Source organism: Chenopodium album, chromosome 20 (assembly GCF_948465745.1).
Source record: "Chenopodium album chromosome 20, dcCheAlbu1.1, whole genome shotgun sequence".
Classification (NCBI taxonomy): Eukaryota; Viridiplantae; Streptophyta; class Magnoliopsida; order Caryophyllales; family Amaranthaceae; genus Chenopodium; species Chenopodium album.
In genome coordinates, this window is record NC_137853.1 from 3078396 (window position 1) to 3101210 (window position 22815).

The 22815-nt window shown below is 34.7% G+C and overlaps 3 protein-coding genes and 1 pseudogene across 4 annotated transcripts; 2 read left to right on the plus strand and 2 right to left on the minus strand.

Annotated features, from left to right (window-relative positions):
* The first annotated feature begins 876 nt into the window (after positions 1–876).
* LOC145598057 (haloacid dehalogenase-like hydrolase domain-containing protein Sgpp) lies at positions 877–3878 on the plus strand. The gene is made up of 5 exons (XM_081654349.1): positions 877–1073; positions 2462–2576; positions 2798–2949; positions 3032–3293; positions 3388–3878. The coding sequence occupies exons 1-5, from the start codon at positions 1036–1038 to the stop codon at positions 3583–3585; spliced, it is 765 nt and encodes a 254-aa protein (XP_081510475.1). The 5' UTR covers positions 877–1035; the 3' UTR covers positions 3586–3878.
* Positions 3879–4339: 461 nt separating this feature from the next.
* On the minus strand, positions 4340–8554 carry LOC145597311 (phragmoplastin DRP1E-like). The gene is made up of 15 exons (XM_081653446.1): positions 8429–8554; positions 8223–8286; positions 7506–7613; positions 7261–7362; positions 7099–7149; positions 6920–6981; positions 6608–6698; positions 6452–6516; positions 5914–6108; positions 5703–5822; positions 5501–5571; positions 5203–5428; positions 5049–5099; positions 4619–4957; positions 4340–4468 (listed from the first exon to the last, which is right to left on the minus strand). Exons 1-15 carry the CDS (start codon positions 8552–8554, stop codon positions 4340–4342), a joined length of 1800 nt encoding a protein of 599 aa, XP_081509572.1.
* A 2492-nt stretch (positions 8555–11046) lies between these two features.
* Positions 11047–14118, minus strand: LOC145597823 (putative purine permease 11). Its single transcript, XM_081654070.1, has 2 exons — positions 13666–14118; positions 11047–12321 (listed from the first exon to the last, which is right to left on the minus strand). Exons 1-2 carry the CDS (start codon positions 13769–13771, stop codon positions 11192–11194), a joined length of 1236 nt encoding a protein of 411 aa, XP_081510196.1. The 5' UTR covers positions 13772–14118; the 3' UTR covers positions 11047–11191.
* A 2486-nt stretch (positions 14119–16604) lies between these two features.
* LOC145597765 (putative purine permease 11) lies at positions 16605–22705 on the plus strand (annotated as a pseudogene). The gene is made up of 2 exons (XR_014103403.1): positions 16605–16871; positions 21482–22705. The product of XR_014103403.1 is annotated as a putative purine permease 11 (transcript).
* The last annotated feature ends 110 nt before the right edge of the window (positions 22706–22815 follow it).

Below are 22815 nucleotides of genomic sequence, written 5' to 3' on the forward strand. Positions count from 1 at the left end.
TCCTAGTATTTGCCTAGCATTGAGAATCAGTGGGCAAATTTGGTTAGCCTAGCCTTGACTTGAAACCAAGAACAATTGAGTGTCTATACCGACATAAGGGGTTGAATCCCCGACTTTATGAGTCGCTTGGTATATGGAATGAAAACTTGATATCCTACCTCCGTTTCTTCTTATTATCAACAAGAGGCATATTTTATATCTCACAAATTGTACTTTTTTTTTTTTTTTTTTTTTAAAGGTCTCACAAATTGTACTTAGTGGTCTCTACTTTGTCCCTATTCCAAGAAAGTTCATTGAATTGAAAGGGTGTTTCCCAAAAAAAAAAAAAAAAAAATGAATTGAAAGGGGTGAGAGAAATATATTCCATCAAATAGAAAATGGGTTGATGCTCCAACCAATTAAGAATCTAACACTTGATTTTGTTGGATGCTTTTCTTTATTTTTTTTTTTTTTTTTTTTTTGCAATTAGTATAATTCGAATATAAGACATCTAAAAAGACTGTCATTGTACATAGTATAAGCTATATTCTGTTTCCAAAAAAAAAAATATATATATATATATATTCTATTTATATTTTAAAAAAAAAATTTAAAAAAAAATAAAAAATAAAAAAAAAACCTCCACTGGCTCCATATGAGATTAATATAGAATTAGCTTCTCAAAAAAAAAAAAAAAAAAAAAAAAAAAAAAAAAAGATTAATATAGAATTATATGGACTTCATAAAGAAAAAAGTTGGAGAACAAAACCAATTCAACTTCCTAGCATTTTTATTAGCAGCCACATAGAATGTAAGACAATTGGCAATTTGGCATAAATCCTACTAGTATATTCTCTTTGTTATTATTTTATTTCAATTTATTTGCACAATAATTTCTGACGAACATTTTTCTTTAAAATTATTCACAGTACTTAAGATTTTCTTTCTCCCTCCTCAAATCACATCATACCAGATTCTCAGGCTCAGCTAATCTACCTTCTCACGATCGCAAATTTCATCAATTCAATTTGTTGATTGTCATCTTAACAATTTACCATGACTGCTTTATCTGCTGAGAATTCTTCCTCTGACTGGTAATTTATTTTCCTATTCTTTAATTTTTTATGTTGATTTTGAGATTTTGATTGGAATTTGATGTGGGGTTTTCTTGTTTTTGTCTAATTTGTTGTTGGATTGTATAATGGTCAATTTAATCATAGTTAATCTTATTTATTGCTTTGATGAATCTGTGTAGTTGTTGAGAGAAAAATGATCATTGATGATATCTTGTTTTGGATGATCTAGTCATAGATTCTAGCATTTGTTAATTAAGCTGGTTATTCTCTGAGAATTCCATTGTTTACAAGTTGCTGAAGCATTATTATTTGGGTCATTGGGTGGATTGTATGTTTGAGCCATGTTACTCGGACTTTTCATTTTAGGTAGATATATGGCACACGAACATTAGTATGTTACATAGACATTTCATTTTGGTCCAAAAATTAGGCGGAATTTTTTTATAAGTGCTTGTGCCTGACACTTAGACGTGTACCCTAAGACCAACTAAGCTAGCGGGTATCCAAATGTTGTTCTTTGCTTACAGTGACTATTTGGTCTGTTAATACCACAAGTAATCAAGGGGGCCATGCGGACCATCCCTATCTTTAGTGTTTGTTAGGAAACTGTAAAAGAAAAATACTCCTAAGTCCAAGTATAAGCAAATAGTGAATTTGATATTTTGATGATGGATTATAACATGTGTGGGTCCAGGTTGCTCTTTCCCTTATTTTACTCAGTTGTTCAGAGGCTCAGAGCAAGTTAGAAAGAAAGTGTAGGAAGTAGATTAGTAGAAATTTCATTTTTTGTAATGCATATAGTTATTGTTTTAGTAATTTGACGCGAATGTTGATATCAATGATATGTTTTGTGCAAGTATATTTGGTGCCCAATTAATTAGTCGTTGGAAATTATCTTAGATACTTTGATCCAATCCTACACTTAGCACTCTTTTAGTGAGTCTATGGTACATACATGACCAGATAAATTCATGAAAAAATTGTAAAAGTTAACTGACTCTTGATTTTCGACTCAATGATTATGCATGTTGCCTGTTGAATTTTCACCATCCAGTGCAATTAATCTGATTATTAACCAGATGTATGTACATACATACTTTCTACTTGCATGATATGTATGATCCACATTCCACAACTAATGATTGCTAAACGACCCAAATGACTAAACTTGTCATATGAATAAGTATCACTATATAGAACTGAGACACGCACCCTATACATTTAAAGTAAGATTTTGTTGTATTCACATATGATTATGTGAAGGGTTCGTGTCCCAGATACTGCCACGATCTTCATGGGAGGAATCTGGGCAATTGTGTATTTGATGTGTAGAGTAATAGTGTTTGGATATTACTACTTGGAAAGTTTGAATTTTTAATCCTACATAATTTTTTCTGTTAATGCAGCAAATCTGCTCTGCTCAAACTTGCTCCTGTGGAAGCTGTCTTATTTGATGTGGACGGAACCTTGTGTGATTCAGATCCTCTCCATCACCATGCTTTCCGTGAAATGCTTCAGGAGGTACATCTATTAAATTAAAAGTTCTGACTTTCTAGTAACTAAATCACCGCAGTGAAGATATGTAATCTCTCTTGTGAATCATGTCTATATTCTGATGTTAAAATGAACAGCTAGCATCATTGCCAGATAGTATAGACGATGAGAGAGTGAGAGACACAGTCACACAGGCTGTTTTTTTTTTTTTTTTTTTGAAAATTAATACTTTTTCTTGTTTTAAATAGATCGGTTTCAATGGTGGTGTTCCAATAGACGAGGAATTCTTTATTAAGAACATAGCTGGAAAGCATAATGATGACATCGCCAGGGCTCTCTTCCCTGATGACTATGAGCGAGGCTTGAAATTTACAGATGATAAAGAAGCCTATTTTAGAAGGTAAGTTTGTGTCATTCTTTGGTTTAGAATTTAGCTGAATTCTCTAGTAGCTGGCTTATGCAATGTGGTCTTTGTAAATCAGGCTGGTGGTTGAACAGTTGAAGCCTATAGACGGCCTAAGCAAGCTAGTGAAATGGATCACAGATCATGGCTTGAAAAGGGCAGCCGTTACTAACGCCCCTAGAGCTAATGCTGAGCTCATGATCTCTATGCTCGGCCTCACTGAATTCTTCCAGGCTATTATAGTTGGAAGCGAGTGTGAACATGCAAAACCACACCCAGCACCTTATTTGAAGGGTTTGGAAGCAATTGGTGCATCAAAAGAGCATACTTTTATCTTTGAGGTTTGCTTGGCTTTTCTCTGTTTTTTCGTTTTGTGTTTATTCTATATATTGAATTTATATACCTCATAAAGATTATGTTAACCCTTAATTGCAGGATTCTCCTTCTGGAATCAGAGCTGGTGTAGCTGCTGGAATGCCTGTGATCGGCTTGAGTACTAGAAATCCCGAAAACCTTTTGATGAAAGAAAATCCAGCTTTCCTCATTAAAGACTACGAAGATTCAAAGTTGTGGTCTGCTTTAGAGGAGCTGGAAAAGGAAAACGGTGTTAGAACTAAAGCAGACACCGCTTGAGATTCTTTGAAGTAGAAGGTGCAGATTAGCTGTAGTGAGGCTGCGGAAAATCAAATTGGTATAATAATGAAAACTAATTTTTGGTGTTTGATAAGCATGCAATGCTGCATCTCTTGGTATTTTGTAGTTATGCAGCTCATCTATTCTTACTGCTGGAGGCAGATATATATTATTCAAGTTCCTGTAATATGATAATTAAACAGAACTACTCTTGACAAGAGTAGTAGAATCAATCCACCAGGCTTGGTGCAAAACCAGGTACCGATACACATAATCTTTAATGTCGTTTCACATACATAGTCTTTTTACTACCTGCATCAAAATTTACCATTTGACCTTTGTGGTCAACGTTTGTTATCGTTGACCATTAAATTACTATGTAAATAATCTTGACTGAAGTTACTATTTTTATAATTATCTTTAATTGTTCAAAGTTATTTCAGATATATTTTCTTAAAAATATACTGAAAACAATGTTCAAGGTTTGTTCTTGGGAGATCAGGCCACGTTAATTGTAAAGTTAAATTTGAGACGGAGGGAGTACATGGCTACATGCAGTGCTTTTGGCCTTTTTCGTCTAGACCAACAAACATGAATTAATAAGAACTCTTGTCTTGAAAATTTATCAACTCAAGCAAAATCTCTCTAATGATATAATATGTACGGTTTAGTAATATGAATACCAATCTATTCTGAAGAAAAACATCTAAGCTTATACTATACACAGCGGAAATTTTGACCAGGAAAAATGATCTCATTCAGTCCAAGAGACTGAATCAATATCATCTCTTGCAGCTCTGTATAACTCCAGCCTTTTTAAACATTTCTCTCTCCTTTCCATTAGCTCAAAATCTTCATCCAGCAGACGAGCAAGCTGCTTACCCTGTTCCAATCATCAGTGACAAATTATCAGTCTGTGTTTCGAATCATAGAACTCAATGCATGTCCACACATTACAATTTATATCAAACTGAACCATTCTGCAGCAACTCAAACATGCAGAAAATGTGCCTCAGGTTAACTATTAGATTACCTCTTTCTTGCCGAGTTGCAAGTAAAAGTGATTCAGTAAAGACTGCTTTGCCTGCCTGACCTGGCAATACACCACAGCCTTGGGAATTGAGTTCTTCAGCGATTCAGACACCATATTGACATAAGAGGCCACATTCGAGCTGATCTTTAGGTAGTAAGCCTCTGTATATGGAACCACATTTGTGGCAGAGAGCTTCCGAAAGAAATCAGGAGTGATGTATGAGGATTCCATTTCTACTAAGCGCAAAGTTGTCTTCTTGCTCTCTTCACGAAACCTTGTCAGTGCTGCATTAGCAGCTGATGCTATTTCATATTGAAGAGTAGGGAAGCGCCTTAATTCCTGTGTCACAAAAGCATAGATTAAAAAAACCCTTTATATGTGCATTGTTTGTAAATTTCTACCATGATTCTAAAAAAAAAAAAAAACAAACCTGAGTTCCTACAACAGCTTTCCTGACAAGCTCTGTCAAAATTCTGTGGACCTGAACATACAAAAACAAGTTGAGTGGCTGTGTATCGCAATCATGATCCTAATAATTTTAAATTCATACTAGTAGTAAGATGGTGAAATAGCACTAAACTTACAGTTTCCACTGAAGCTAAAGCTGGATCTTTGAAACAATTGAGTGCACCTTCAATAAGCCGTCTGTACCCTTCCTCGGGTGCAATAAGATGAGGCTGATAACCATCAGCCTGTGAAACAACCTTCTTCACATTCTGTAAACCAAGATGACGCTCAAAGGGAATTTTCTTCATAGCCTTTGGAAGCATAGTGCCGAAAACTTCATATATACGATCACCACCTGATCGGCTGCAAAAGGTTAACAGAAGGAAATCAGGTACTACTAATTGTAAGGATGCCAAAATATGTTAAGCAGCTTACCCTCCCTCTAGATGCTCTGCAAATGTCTGATCAAATGCGCGGCAGAGTTCTAGAATAGTGTATAACTGTGCCTGCACGCAAAAAAAAAAAACTCACAGTCAAAAACAGCATATGAGAAGACATGTTCTATGAGCCTATATATCACTCAGCTGAGCTGATATTTCATTCATGTATAAGGAATATACATGGTGGAACTCATTACCCCTGCATCAACGGCGACAGGTCTACCAAGCTGATCTAACTCAGATTCAGCTTCATCAATGCCTTTCTTAATCAAAGACGCGATTCCTGGAATTCGTGCCTTGATTACATTCTCCAGATCCTAACCATAATAACAATAATATGAATGTCTAGTAAAACACATTGTATTGTTCAGATCTCACATTACAAAGAATTTGGAGTAAAGATCATACTCTTGATAGAAGTTTTGCAAGATATTCTGAACCCATTTTACTAGCAATGTGTGCATAATCAGGGCTAGTGGCAAAAAATTCACGTTCCCTTTTTCTTGCAGCCAGCATATCAACATTTGTATTGATATCTGCTTGGGATCGATTCACAGTTCCGACCCAAGGACGTTGCAAACGAAAAGATTTTCCTTCAAGAACCTATAATGGAGCAAGGGTAGTTTAGGTAGATGAGAAAAGAAAAAAAAATGAGAGAAAAAGGTATTGGAGTGAACACAATTCCCAAACATACATAAAATACTCCTTTTGTCCCTAAATAATAGGCCACATTTCTATTTTAGACCGTCCAATATTCGACACTATTCTAATAAGAATAGTACATTTAACATCTAATTTACCTATATTTCCTTCTATAATGTCACAAGTGAATGATAATTGTTACACTCTAACTCAATTTCATGAAGATTTTTTTTTTTTTATTTTTTAAATGGCCTAAAAATCCAAGTATCACCAAAAAGCAGGAATATTTTGGGCAAAATCTAACCTCTAGAGCATTTGTGCCCTTATCCATTAGATCAAGCTTAGTCAAAACACCAAATGTTCGTTCACCTAGCAAAGATCAAATGTCAATAAACAAGAAAAACATAAAATCAAATAATAATACTCCATATTTCTAAAACTAATCTTAGTCCTAAATTACCTGCCGGATCAACTTCTCTAGCAAGCCTGATAGCATCAGATGTAGCTATATCTTGGTTAGCTGGTGTAATGGCTAGGATGATGCAGTTAGGCTACATGGAAAGAATACAAATAGAGAATTACATTGAGTACAAATGACACAAAACCTTAGACAGATGCATCGACTACTGATAGTAGATGTCATATAACTCTTGACTAATGAAATGAGTCTTGGAAATCATCCATTGGTATTTTGTGAAAAGTCGCACTAAAGATGCAAATTTGAGCTCAGATTCAGATGTATCGTACAACAATAATCCTCTTAAATGATTACCTTCTCCACATAAGAACGGACCAACTTCTCAATATCCTGTGCTATTGTCTCTGGTTGCCCCTCTGTCAACAAAATGTTACAGCGCGGTCTCAGAGAGATCAGAAATTTGTAAGGGGGATCGTAACAGGAAGATTAGATAAACTAAATCATGCACCATCAAATAGAGAACAGAGTCATACCTACAGCCACCTTTGTTAAACCAGGTAAATCAATCATTGCCAAGTTAACAACTGCAGTACAGTAGACAGTATTACAGGAAAATAAAAATGTCAGAAATCTATCAGACTAAAATTGGACTGCAGAAAATAAGAAAACTATATTCAAATGTTCATTCAAGAGACCATTGGGTGAATGTATGCTAAGTTGGATGGGGACTGAAGAAATCTGCCTCGAGTTGCTAGTTATCTTATCAGTTTCGTCTTGAATTTCTTTCCGAACCAGTGCTGCACAAACAATAAGATCAAGCAGAAATAATGATAATTTTCAGTCACAAAAGATACATCAAAGAATGATGAACAAAAATGTAATACAGCTCAGGCAAAGCTAACATCCTTTAAAGAAGAAAAGGGTAAGGAATTTAGCATACAGTAATCTGTGAATCGTTGTTTTGGTAAGTGAAGAAACTCTGCATACTCCTCTTCTCCTGGCTCGATATTGTGTAGCTGTAAAAGCAATGGCCTTCGAGTCACGATACCTGTATGTACACATTGTAACTTAATACTCAGCAATAACAGATGATAATTACCATATTTTGAGACAAACTCAGTACAAAATTTAGTACCCCATCATGTTTGCACCATTTTTTCAAGTACATCCGAGTGTATAATAGATATATTGGAAGGAATTTGCATGACAAAATTAAGGATCAATAATGTTGCATCTCATTAGATTGCTAATAAAGAGTCAAGGTAATTGGCCATCATGTTGAATTGATACAACAATTTTCAAGCACATCCGAGTATATAATAGTCATTTTGTACTTAGGTCATTTGTTTCCTTCCAATTTTATCAAATTGGCTAATGCTACAGTGAAATTGCCCACATACTACGTTACATCCAACTTTAATTTCTCAAAAAAAATGTACTCCGTACTAAATAATAATCTGATCTTAAATTACTTAAGATTGGAGGTAGCATATTATACTAATTAGTACTTCGCATTAGAATATAATCTATGACATTATACTAATTCATGAAAATAAATTTAAAACATTATCAATGTTGTTCTACTAAAAACCCTAGAAAATTAAAAACACCAAAAATGGGACAGATGATTTTGATTCGAGAAGTTGAAAAAGTAAACCTGAACCACGGGGAAGAAAGTCACGTCCAACGATACTCTCAAGCACAGATGACTTTCCTGAACTCTACATTAAATTACATTACATTACATTAACCATCAAAATCACATTATTAAAAATAAAAATTCAAATTAAGTTACACCAAAATTTAACGATGAATTTGTTAGTATCGATGACTCGGGTAGATAAAAAAAAAAATAAAAAAAACCTGGCCGCCGATGGCGACGATAGAGGGGAGAGAATCCCAAAGAGAAGGCAATGGGTGACTACCAAAGTCCCCTAACTTGGTACATGATTTGTGTAATGTGCTAATTAATCCGACTAATCCTTCCATTAAGGTTTAAAATTTTCAACGTTGACAACTCGTATCGATCGAGGTTTTTTCGACGTCGAATGCTAAGGAATTAAGAGAGGAAGAACCAAACAAGGGAGAGTTTATCACTTATGTTGATGTTCACAAGTGATGATGAATGAGTACTAGAATGAATATTGCACTAGCAGAGAGATATCGTAACTGTTGAGAGGATTTTAATGATTAAAGTGAGACTATTTCGGCGTTGTTATTTATGCTAACTTATGTTTTTGCGGGTGTTATTGGTTATTAATGTGATATTTTTGCGTCAATACGTTTTTGGACTCTCTCTCAATACTTTATATAGGGTTTGACTTATTGGTCTTCGCCTCTTCAAGTTTAGGTTGCAAAATATGTGTTTTGATTTGCAATCGACTAAACTTATCACAAAAAAAACACCTATGAAAGTTAATGAAACCAAATGAACCTAATCGATTACTCGCATCAAGTATTGATTTAGGGCCTGTTCATATTTACTTCAGTTCAGTTCAGTTCAGTTCCAATCAGTTCAGTTCAGTTCAGCTCTTAATTTCCCTCTCACATAAAATATTCATTTCAGCTCAATTCAGTTCCAATCAGTTCAGTTCAGTTCAGCTCCAATCAGTTCAGTTCAGTAAATATGAACAGGCCCTTAATCGGTCACCTTTGAAGAATCAAAATTTGAATATGTTGCTTCTTATAAAGAGTGATGATCATATATTTAGAAGAATATATAATCCAAATCCAATCAATTTGTAATTGCAAATCAGCATATATTAAGAAAGTATAGAGTAACTAATAAAGGAAAAAAAGTTAATACATCATGAAAAAAAGGGAATTTCAGTACATACATACATAAATACATATACTAGTAGTATACTACTATTTTGATGATCTTAGACTCTTGGTCTACATAATAGATAACATGTACGTGATCTATCTTATTATTTATGAACTACACTAGATACTAGTATTGCTATTGAGCTACAAGTTGTGCCGATGTGGGGCGGTGTAGACTAGCTCAGGTGGCGGGCTCATCGACATCTTCACCTTCATCAGGGTTTTCCTTGGTAGTGTGCCCACCTTTGCGACCCATCTCCTTATACCCTTCTGTGCCTAGCTGTTCTTTTCTTGTTTGCCCTCCTTTGCTCCTTCCTGCATTTTAATTATACGCTGTATTAGGGTGTGTTCAATTCAACTGTATTAGGGTGTGTTCAATTCAACTGTACGCATTTCATTCATTCCAAATTATTTATCTTAAACTCAATTTATCATAATTTGGTTGTATGATGTGAACTAGAAACCTGCATGATGAATTTTAAAAGATTATTGATAAATTACGTCAAATCACTAACACCTACTCAAAAGTTAAAGATTATTGATAAATTACTGTCGAACACTTTCTATGAGCTTTTCAAAACACTTTAATTTTTTCCCTGAAATCCCAATAATTATGAAAAAAATTCTAAATGTTTACTACTCTTATATAACTACTTACTCCGTTAACTATTATTTGCAACATAAACTATAAATGGATGCTATCTATTATGTGCAACAAATATTTTTTTTTTAATTTTTAGGTTATCATTTCTCTCTATCTCTCTCTCCATCACATGCACCCAACTTTTCTCTCTCCATTTTATATTCACAAACAAATTTTGCCTAGGAGTCCACAAACACCCCTTTGTTGCAAATAATAGTTAACGGAGGAAGTATTAATTATTATTAGTAAAAAAATCAAATTGAGACGAAAGGAGAATGAAAAAAAAAAAAAAAAAAACGGACCTTCGGCAAGGTGTTGTTGCGCTTCAACGCTCTTGCCACCAGTACCGCCCGGTACTACAGTCTCTCCTTTCTTTGCCCTTTCGTCCAATTCTTCTTTCTTATGCTGTTGCCTCGTCGCCATTTCTTTATAAATCTCTTTTATCTTTCCTTTTTAACTAGTTTTTGTTTAACTTGTTCAAACTTTAATACAAGTATACAAGTATATATATATAAGTGCATAAATATAAAAGACACGACAATTTAATTAGAGATGCAACAATATAAGATGCATGCTACGCTGTCGTTTTGAATCTCAACATGCAAGGTGAATAATCAAGCATAATTGTATGTATGATTATGTCACTTTGACACCTGCGTTACCGATTTAGACCTTCTTGACACGTACACTTTTATATGTTGATCTTATTATACCGATATACATCGGAATATGTTTCGGATAAGTGTAGTATGATATTTTATGCGGTTCAGTATAATGTTTTGTTTTATGTTGTAATATAGATTTAATTAGTACGTGTATAGATGTTACTCTGAATTGTACTTGTACATATTTATGCACCTTTTGAAATCGAACGTGATTAAGTTGTTATGTCCATTTATATGTAAAGGTTTTGATACAAAGAACAATTTTATTACTTATGAACTGGTTTATTTCATTAATAGTTTTATATGACTTGGTCAAATATTATAAAAGCTACGTAAAAAGTTGACCATTGATTAGGATGACTGGTTGAAATTATGATGGTAGAGTTGCATATGTTTCAATCAACTAACAATACTACTAATTTCTCAAAGAAGATAAAATTAAAATTACTACATCAATCATCAATTATTATTACAGCTTTAGTAATACTTCTATCAGCACATTTCTGTGCTAACACCCAATATTTCATCCCCTCTTTCTTTTCTTGCCTTATAAGCTTCGATATTGTCCAAGTAATGCTGATAAATATAAGAAAGAAACCCCCACATAGCAAGCACCAAAGCTATCACCTTCACACCATTCATCTTATCATGGAAGAACACGACTGCGAAAATCGGAATCATAGGCAAACTCAAGGTGCTAATCACGTTAGAGAAGAGGGAAGAAACCTCGAAAATCAATCCTATCAACCCTACCGATGAAACTTGCCAACCTATAGCCGTGAACGTTAATGTTAGAACGTAGGGCACTCCACCCGTCTTGTAATCCCTCATTTCGTCCTTCAACGTTCGCCATTCTCCGCTACCAAAGAGCCCTATGACACAACCAAGTGTTGCCACGATCGAAGGATAAAGTTGCATACATATGATTGTGTTGAAAGACTCATCTTTAATCACCTTATCGAAAGAGAATTGTATCAATGACAATAGCAAAGAATATGTCGCGGATGCACCAAGTGTACATAAAAACCCTATGACATATTTGCCCCTCGACACATTAGTAGTTGTGTTACCTTCGTTATTTGCATTGATGGCTAAGAGACACACGGCGATTGTAAGGATTACAAGCGAGTTGAGTACTAGGGCAGTGAATTTTTGCGCGTTGATGAAGAAGGATGTGACCGCGTTGAAGGCTAGTTGAGAGGCACACAACAAGGAGTACGTAGAGACAGGAAGGTATAGTAGTCCATAAGTGTACATCAAGTTGTCTCCGGTAAAGATTAGGCCGAAAGCAAAGTAGAGGAAGGTGAGCCTAAGGACTAAAGGGCGTCGAAAAGTAGTTGATGAGGGGAAGAAGAATAAGAGAGGAATGAAGATGGGAAAGCCGGCTGATTGTACAAATGTGGCCATCCATTTGCTGTTTCCACCATTGTCAAAGTAGAGTCTTCCTAAGAGAGTCGCGGTGGTTTGGCCAACGAGGAGGAAGAGGATGTAAATGATGATTCGAAGCCATTTTTGGTAGTGCTTGAGCTTTGGCCTTAGAAGATTTTTGTTGTTGATGTGGTTGGCTATGGAATTATGATGAATAATGTCCTCTTTTGGTCTTGTATCAGTTTCTTCTTTGCCTACAAAATTGCTAAAACTTCAGAATAATGAATGATTGACAATGAGTATAAGATATTAAACAACTCTAAAAAAACATTTGCAAATGCTAAATGTTTTTTCCTTTTTTTTTTTTTTTTTTTGATTTGAGAGCCATAGGATCCCCTAAACCGAGAGTAAAGCCCTAACGACATGAGTTTCCATGCTCTTAAATTTTAATACTAAGTGGTTTATATTAGAGCACAAGTATTAGACAATACTCCCTCCGTCCCCTTTTGAAAAATCCCGGCCTTATGGGCATTTTTCACGGGAATTAATAAAACACCAATAAGAATAGATAAAGTACATTGAAAAAGTAAATTGACATGGGTATGCAAAAAAGTAGAGAGAGAAAGTAATAAAAGTACATGGAAAAACAAAATTTACATGGAAAATTTAAATTGCACAAATTTGAGGGAATTTTGGTAAAAAAAATTAATATTAATGGTTGTTTTGGGACTAAAATTTGTCCATAAAAAATTAATATTAATGGTTGTTGGAAAAAGCAAAAAAGGGTGAACATTTTGGGACTAAAATTTGTGCATAAGGGACTTTCACAAGGAGATGGGGGGAGTATAATGTTAGAAACTAAACCTGTAAAATAGTTGAGTCGTGAGTTGTGGTGAGCCCATTCTTAAAGCCCAAAAGATCCTACAACTGGCTAGCGGATCCAACAATGTGGGCCATGTGGCCCATAATCTCGGTACTACATACTTCGTATGAGGTAGATAAAATTCCGATTTCCGACAATTATTACAGTTCCTATTTAATGAGATTTATTACTATTTAATGAGACTATTTAATGAAATTTATTATGTCAAAAAAAAAAAAAAAATTGAGATTTATTACTAAGGCCCCTTTTAGTTGTAGCGATTTAAGTAGCGATTAACATTTTGACTAGTCAAACACTTAATTACGTGCTTTTGGAGTTTAGATGTTAAAAACGTAGGCCATTGTGATAAATAAATAAAATAAAATCTAATGTTATACTCCATATTCAATAATTTTAGATTTTAAGACATTAAGATTTCGACTCATCCTAAGAATCCTATTTAATCTAGAGTAGCAACTACTCATCCACTACTAAAGGATTATTAATTTATTATCGATGTAAAATGAATCTGAGCACCACAAAAATTAGATATAAACAAACAAACAAAAAATGGGTGAAGTGCTTAAGCTCAAGAAAATCAAGAAAATATTATTTGCTAGAAAATGGCGTTTGCATCTTTAATTTTTGCTCATCAAATCAACAAAATAGTAGGTGTATGTCTAAGATGAAATTAAATAAATTGAAAACAGAGAAATTGGTGATTTGAGTGGGTTACCTCGACTTTGTCGTACCATCTCTTGAGCAGCATCCATCGAAAACCAAGAAATTAAAGTTGCGCATAAATTATGATTGATATTTAGCCATTTGCTCAAAATCAACATTAACTTATTTAAACCATATATAATGCCACAATGGTAGTGTTTTCATACGGAGTGGTTTTCTAACAAGATATTTGTTCAAGAAAATTTTAAATTTTAAATTTTAATCAAGGAATATATTTTCTATTAAATTTGGCCTAGAATTTGTAGCGTTGAAAGTGACACGTTCTTATTTTTGTTACAGATTTTTTTTTACACCGTCTATTATTGTAGGATAGTGTAAGCCAACTCTGCTACAGTTTAATTGATGGTAGATGATACATACTTCATTATTTCACATTTCAATTCCATATATAGTCAATTCTAGTGGCTGCCCAATTCTTTTGCTCAACTAAAAGTTTTTGCTTGTTGAGTGTTGAGATCTTCAAAATAGTTAGTGGGTCTAGTTTGACATCACAACTTGTTTAATTTCATAATATATTAATATTTAGATTAGAAATGATGTTACTAAGGCCCTGTTTTCTTACGTTGAAATTCAGTTCAGTTCAATTCAGCTCAATTCAATTCAGCACAGTTCAGTTCAGTTCAATTCAGTTTAGTTCAGCTCAGCTCAGCTCAATTCAGTTCAGCTGAGTTCAGTCGATGAGAACACCCTAAATTTAGTTACTCCAATAGTGAAGATAATAGATAAGTAAAATGATATTTTTCTTGCATCACTAAATGTTAAAATCCATAAATAAGTAATCAAAGCGGTTATTCTAGTATCAACATACTCTGTAATATTAATAAATAGTTGCAGGATAATTTTAATGTACTTATTTAATTTGCGGTAATTTTGTTGTTTATTATTTATACTATATGCTAGCAAAGATTACAAAAAAAAAATTAGTGTGTGGTTCCTACAGGCGTGGGTTTCTTTTCATGGTACAGACGTTTTGCATAAAAAACATATTATATAAACGTAGTGAACATATTGCTACAGTGAAAAGAACATAATATTAAAATGTAATGAACATATACCTTAGGTGAAAAGAACATAATTGCACCAAAAAAAATTGGAAAACACGTACATGTCCATGTCTTTGATTGTTAGTGTATTGTACTTTTATTTGTGATATAATGTTCATCGCTTATTGTCAATTGTTCATGTGTTCTTTGAATTTTGTCTATAAATTATGATGGGTATATATAAGTAAGGTTCATCAAATAAATAAATAGTACTATCATGTTCTTTATTAATATTAAAAATGTTCTTTAGATACAAAAAAAAAAAAAAAAAAAAAAAAAAAAAAAAAAAATTCTTTACAAAAAAATTCTTTACAAAATCGCTGTATGTTCTCTATAAAACAATTGTATGTTCTTTACAACACAAGTATATGTTCTTTCCGCGTTTTTTATTTGTACCTAGCAAAGTACAGGTTACTGTACCTTAAAATTGTCACAGAAAAATATGTTGTACTAAAGTTTTTCGGCTCTAGATATGCCTCAAATTTGACCTATTTGATCCTATTATGTATTGTAATGCTTGTGGAATGGTAGGCAACTCGATAGTTTGCAAATGTCTGTCAACATGATCCCAGTGACTTACATTGGTTTTCTTACGCAACATACTTGTCTTAGCGATCTACTTTGCATATACTTTCTCCGTTTTTTAATAGTTTCAACTTGCATCACACACTTTATCATGATATTTATGAAAAGTAAATTACACATGACACTTAAAGTGAGGTTAAGAGGTCGTTAGGAGTATATTCAAGTGAGCCATGAAATATAAATAAAAATAGCTAGTACATTAGTACAATTTAAGAAAGTTTTGCAACTATATAGAAATATAGAAAGTGTATTTTTGTAACCAAATAATATACACTCGGGTGTTATTAAAAATTAAGGTGCATTTGGCTAATCATGCAAGTGATTACACTATTTGTCATCTGGCATAAATAATATATATATATTCGGGTGTAAAATAGACAGACGATGCTAGTGGGACCGGAAAGGTGAAGAAGAAAATGAGACAAATGAACGAAAACGTTGTTCTAGTTGATGTGGAACAAATGACGTGAAGGAAGACATCTAAAGATTTGAACACCACTCATCGACTCATCGTGAAGAAAAAATCATTTTGGCCTCGTATTTTCTCATAAACTATACGGACAATAATTGTGTTCTCAATTTAAATAATTTATTTTAAGTAATTTATGCGATGAGAATTTATTGGTTAGTACGTACTCCTATTAATTGATTATCAATTTAATAGTGATGGAGGTGACTGTTATTCGTCTGGTATGTAGATTGTAGACTTTAATGAGGCTTTTATCAATCGTAGAGGCTTTCAAGATAAAAAGATAAGCTATAAATTTAAAATTCAGTATATAATTTGGATAGCCCACCATTATTGATTATATATGTTGAATCAAAATGAAATTAACTTTGAGAAATGAAACATGCAACTATCATTTTAAAAAGCATACTGCAAGGATATGTTATATTTACCTTATTAGATAGTAATTATTCAGAAATAGGTCGGACTAGATTATACTTTGTATCTTCTTATTTTAAAATTTTTATCATTAAATACTCCATATTTTTTTAATACAATTAAATAAAAGTTAGGTTTTGAAATTTTCATTTTACAAAACATATAAAAAATAAATAAAAAATAAAAAGAACAAAGAACAAAGAAAAAAAAAATAAAAAACCACTTAATTGTGTAATATTTTTAATACGAAGTACTATCTACGTAGTTGCAACTTTTATAATTTTACATTTTCTAATGTATAACTTTAACAAATTCTTATCATCAATCCAGATTAGAACTCAAATTTTCTCACAGTGAAAAAATTGTTTGATAATTGTTCAAAGCTAACTTATTTCATTATTTTTACACTTAATTGGCCCAATTTTGTCCATATTAATCGATATCTGTGCACATTATCTATCTAGGCCCTTTGACAAGACTATATAAATAGCTCATATAAGTCTATTATCCATGATAAGGTTTTATAGACCTTGCAGTTAAAATATCTTCATGTTATTGTTCACTTGAACTTCTTAAATCCTATTCTCTTTTTTCCAAGGAATTATCAAGCTTCTCATCCGAATTTATGCACTACTAGTTTTATTATCATGGAATCTACTAAAGATTTGGCGCAGCTAACCGTAGGTAAGCTATTAACACTACTACTCAATCATCAAGTTCATCAGTAAGGATCGGAGTTGCTGCTAGTTTTATTCAACTACTTTCTAGCTTCTTAGTCTACTCTTTCTTTCTAAATTTTGTCAATCATGATCCAAAATTTTACTCTCCTACTTTCTACGTAGAGGTGTCCACCGTGCGAGTCGTGCGAGCTGGGTTAGGGTTAGGGTTAGGTGGGTCGCGGGTTGGGGTTTCATGACACACGACACGACACATGTAGGGTAGGGTGGGCCGGGTCGTGGGTTGGGTCGGAGAAGTTGGACACACCAGGGTTAGGTTCGTGGGTTAGACGGGTTGTGGGTGGGTCGAGCTGGGTTCATGGGTTAGACGGGTCGTGGGTGGGTCGAGCTGGGTTCGTGGGTTAGGGTGGGTCAAGGTGGGTTAGTGGGTTAGGGTGGGTCGAAGGGTGGGTTAGGGTGGGTCGAAGGGTGGGTTAGTGTGTTAGGTGGGTTTGGGTTGAGCTGGGTTCGTGTGTTAGGGTCGGGTGGGTTCGTGGGTTAGGGTCGGGTGGGCCAAATAGCTAAATGGGTTGTGTGGTGTTTTAATTTTTACAAAATTAACAATTTGATGGCTTGCTCAGTTGTTCTTAATTAAGATGCCTACGTATCCTTATATCATAAAATAAGGAATCAAAGCCAACGTAGTTCTTATATTGTACTTCTTTTGGAATTTGGGGGGAGGGGGGGCTTGGACCTATCTTTAGAAAACTAAAATTTAATTTTGCAATTAAATTGTAATTTTCGAAAAATAAGTTGCCTACGTATCCCGAAAGAATCAAAGCCCACGTAGTTCTTAGCGTACCTGATTTAGACTTTTCTAGCCACCCATGTTTGTTGCATCATCATCCCCGGAAGCTGCATCATCTGTTGACGACTCCAATATCATCACAGGATCATCTTCATCGTCTTCGTCTTCCTTTAAACCTTGAGTTCTTCTTTCAGCTTGATCCCAATCTTTCTTACAAACACAAATTTGAATGCTTTCCGGAGTTAAGCGAGATCTTTTTTCATCCAACACTCTTCTACCTGCACTAAAAGCAGACTCGGAAGCAACGGATGAAGCGGGAACTGCAAGTATATCTTTTGCAATTCTCGCCAATATAGGAAAACTTTTTTGATGTTCTTGCCACCATTTTATAATTTGAAAGTTGTTGTTGGTCTCATGTTGATATGACAAATAATCATTAATAGCAAGTGTTGAAGAAGATGATGATGAGAATGATGTAGATGCTTTGTGTTTTTTTTTCATAACTTTATCAAGAAAACCAAATCTGGAATCGGAAGTGCTAGTAGTAGTTGGTGTTGCTAAATCAAAACCATAAATAGATGCATACTGATCATAAAGGTCTCCCAAAACAGATTTGCATTTGTTAATATATTCACTAACATCATAATCGATACTTAAACTCGTATAATAAAATTCTAAAAGATTTTCCAAACCTTCAGCTTTGACACCGGGGTCAAGCATAGCAGCAATTCCATAAATAATTGGAAATTCACTAAAATAAGTATGCCACTTTCGTTTCATGCTATCAAGAACGGGACGAAGTCCATCAATCTTCATATGCTCTTCGATGGTGTGAACAACTTTAACACACTCAATTATGACTAAATGAATGTTAGGATCATAAATATAAGAGAAAATATGAGTTGCATTATCAAAAGCATTTAAAACATCACGAACAAAAGAAGCATTAGTCCAATGACTTTCGGTTATTAACTCAGTAGGATCAACACGAGTCTCATTGTAAAGTTGGGTTAAAATGTCACGATACTTTATAGCACCATTCAACAAATTGAAAGTAGAATTCCAACGGGTAGGGGTATCAATATACCATTGTCTTTTCTTAAGACCTCTCTCTTTACACATAGCTATGTACTTTCTTCTAACTGACTGAGTAATCCCAATCCATTTTATAACTGTTCTAATTGGGTTTAGCAATGGTTGCAACTCAGCGAGACCCTCTTGAACAGACAAATTCAAAATATGAGCACAACATCTAACATGCAAGAGACTACCACCCAACAACAAATGCAACTCGGAGTCATTTTTCAAATAGTCAATACACTTTGTGTTTGCAGTTGCATTATCAAGAGACAAAGAAAAAACTTTATTATTCAAGTGAAATTCTTTTAAACAATCCAAAATACGAACTTTGATGTTAAAACCGGTATGCCTTTCTTCCATAGCTTGAAAACATAGTATACGTTTTTGAATAAACCAATCATCATCCACCCAATGAGCAGTAATGCAAAGAAAAGGTTCGCCAAAACTAGAAGTCCATGTATCACTTGTAAAACTAACACGACCATCAAAAGTACGAAATAATTCAATCAAACCACTCCTATACTTATAATAAGAAGTTTGTGTATAACGTCTTAGGGTATTTCAGGGGACACGAGTAAATGCAGGTTGTAATGCAACTTTATTAAAATGCTCAACGTTTGCATTTTCACCGTAACTAAAAGGGTATTCATTAGCAATAACTAAAGTACTCATTTCATCAATCATTCTATCTTTATTATAAATGAAAGGTGTACCTCCGCCGGGTAAATGATTCATGTATCCACCCAATTGTGTTTGGACGGGCAACTTACCCCCCGAAGGACGGGGGCCATTTTCGAACAAGTCGTGTTTATTTTGCAAATGCCGACTAAAGGTTCCGGTTCCATCTCCCGTTTTCCAACTATATGACTTGTCATTTGCACCTAGCGCCTTGCAAACTAGGCATGTATACGTGAACCTCTTTGGTTGACCGGGTTGCCATCCCGGGGGTGTGACGTCAACACCGTCAAAATGTTTCCACACCCAAGAAGTGTGTCCTCGACCTCTACTTTCACCGCCACCACCTTTCATAAATCAAATTATTGAAATTAATTTTTAAACGCTATTCATGAAAATAAGCTTTTAAATTTTAAATATTTTAATTATAATTATTTAAACGCATTTTTCATGGTAATTATAAATCATAGAAAATTGGAACTAAACGAACTTTATAATCATTAATAATAGTTTTTTTCAAATATTCATAACAATAAAAATTAAATTAGAAATTACCTTGAGATGAAGGTTGAGATGTTGGTTGTGATGTTGGTTGCGATGGAGGTGGCATAGTTGAACTCGATGATTGGTGGGAGAAATGTTGTGGTGGAGACGTTTGAATATTTTGCCCATCTCCTAAACCATAATCTCCATATTCATTGACAAATTGGTTTAAATTTTCCGTATTAATTTCATACGAAAAATTTGCACCACCACTCCTTTGGCCACCACTTTGACTCCTTCCCATTCCTCCTCTTGAGCCCATTTTTTTTTTTTTTTATGATTACTAATTATAATATGGAGAAGAACTTTTTTTTTTTTTTTTTTTTTTTAGAATCTTAAGAATACTAATAATAATAGTAAGGAGATTTTTTTTAACAAAAATAAAACTCTATATAACACTAAATAACACTTGAGAATTTGAGAACAATTAAGAATTTTTGAGTAAGAGAGAAAGAAAGCTTGAGTTGTGTGGAAATTTCAATGAAATGGAATTGGTTTTTATAGGAAAAATTGAGGGGATGATCATACAATACAAAAAAACTAGCCGTTAACATTCTTCATCAAATTCAAAAAAAAAGTAGCCGTTAGTTTTGAAAATTATTTGGAATATGGCTGTTAGGCTAGGCGGGTTGGGCAGGTTGTGCGGGTTGGCGGGTTGGGTGGGCTGGCGGGTTGTGCGGGTTGGTGGGTTGGGTGGGCCGTGCGTGATGGGTCGGGTTGGGTGGGTTCGTGGGTTGGGTGGGTCGAATCACGTGGGTCGAAATGGGTTGAACGAGTTGGGCCGAATCATGTGGGTCAAAATGGGCTGGGTCGAAATGGGCTGGCCTAGAATTTTTGGACCCACGACGCACCCACCTTTTCAAACGGGTTGTGCCGAGTCGGATCCGGGCTGGACCCATTTGACCCACCAGCCGTGCGGGTCAGGGTGGGCTGGGTCCAACCCGGCCCACTGGCCACCTCTATTTCTACGTAACATATATAGTCTATCAACTTCACCAAAAGAATCCAAACTGTATCCTTATAGTTTTAATAATCTATACCACCCTGTAAACCAAACACCCTTTAGGTAGTAGTATACTAATATCCTTACTAATAAGTTAAGGAATCACTTTGAATTGAGGCACGAGTTAACTCTAAAAATCTTTTGACTCCTTTTCCTTTCTGTACTAGTAATATTTGACGTCTTATGGGTTATGTCATCTAAGGGTTCGTTTGGTTGAATGTAGGAATTGCAAATTCCTTAGAAAATTGATTTCCCATGATTTTGAACTTCCTAGATAATTCTAAAAAAGTGTTTGGTTAACTAAGGGAAGTGAAAATTCCCATGGAAAGTTCCACTTACCTAGGTCCCCCTAGGTAATTAACTTCCCCCATTTTGTGTGAAGTAGAAATTCATCCCATGAATTTCTCAACCAAACTTCAAAGAATTTCAATTCCTAGGATTTCTAATTTCCCATGTTTTTATTTGTCAACCAAACAAGCCCTAAGTTTTAGCATATTGCTTGTTCTAATACAACGGTTATTTTTTGTAGGCACCAAAGAAGATGATTCAAACCCGAATTCAGGCTTGTCAAACCTTAAACACTACAAAATGTGGCTCAGAATCATACCTTACATCCTATTTCTTCTTGTAGGCCAAACCACCGGAATTCTCTTAGGAAGGCTCTACTTTGACAAAGGTGGAAACAGTAAATGGATGGCCACCTTTGTACAAACAGCCGGTTTTCCCATCCTCATTCCCCTCAAGTTATTCCTAGTCTCCTCACCAACGTCTCTTCGTCCCCCGGTTTATAAGCTCACCCTTCTCTACTTTGTTTACGGCCTACTTGTGGCCGGTGATAACTTGATGTACTCTTATGGACTACTATACCTCCCCGTGTCTACGTACTCCTTGCTGTGTGCCTCCCAACTAGCCTTCAACGCGGTCACATCCTTCTTCATCAACGCGCAGAAATTCACTGCCCTAGTGCTTAATTCACTTGTAATCCTCACTATCTCCGCGTGCCTTATAGCTATCAATGCTGATAATGAAGCTAACACGGGCAATAATACAGGGAAAGGCAAATTTGCCTTAGGGTTTTTATGTACCATTGGAGCATCAGCGACATTAGCTTTCAACGTGTCCGTGGACAATATTCTTTCGAGAAGGTGATTAAGGACAACTCCCTTAACACCGTGGTATGTATGCAACTTTACCCTTTTATTGTCGCGACTTGTGTTTGTGTAGTAGGGCTCTTTGGTAGCGGGGAATGGCATACACTGAACAATGAGATGAGGAATTACAAAATGGGTGGTGTGTCCTATGTGCTAACATTAACTTTCACGGCTATAAGTTGGCAACTTGCTTCGCTGGGAATGTTGGGACTAATATTCGAGGTTTCATCCCTTTTCTCTAATGTGATTGCCACCTTTAGTCTGCCCTTGGTTCCGATATTCGCAGTCGTGTTCTTCCATGATAAGATGAATGGTGTGAAGGTGATATCAATGATTCTTGCTATGTGGGGATTCCTTTCTTATATATATCAGCATTACTTGGATGACATTGAAGCTAAAAAAGCAACAAAAGTAAAGCTTGATGCTAGCACAGAAATGTTCTGATAGAGAATTTACACAGTCTGATTCATATATTGTGATTTTTTTTTTTTTAAATCTTGGTATTGAAATGATCTTCTATCAGTATGCATGTATATAACCAATTTCACCATATGCAAGAACACATATACTACATTTTATCGTATGCGAGAACACATTAATAATTTTTTCCATAGTTATCAACCACATCGATAGCAATAAAACATCACATGAATATCGCAAAGATATCATAACAACCAAACTCCATAGCACTACCTGCTATTTAGCCATTTAG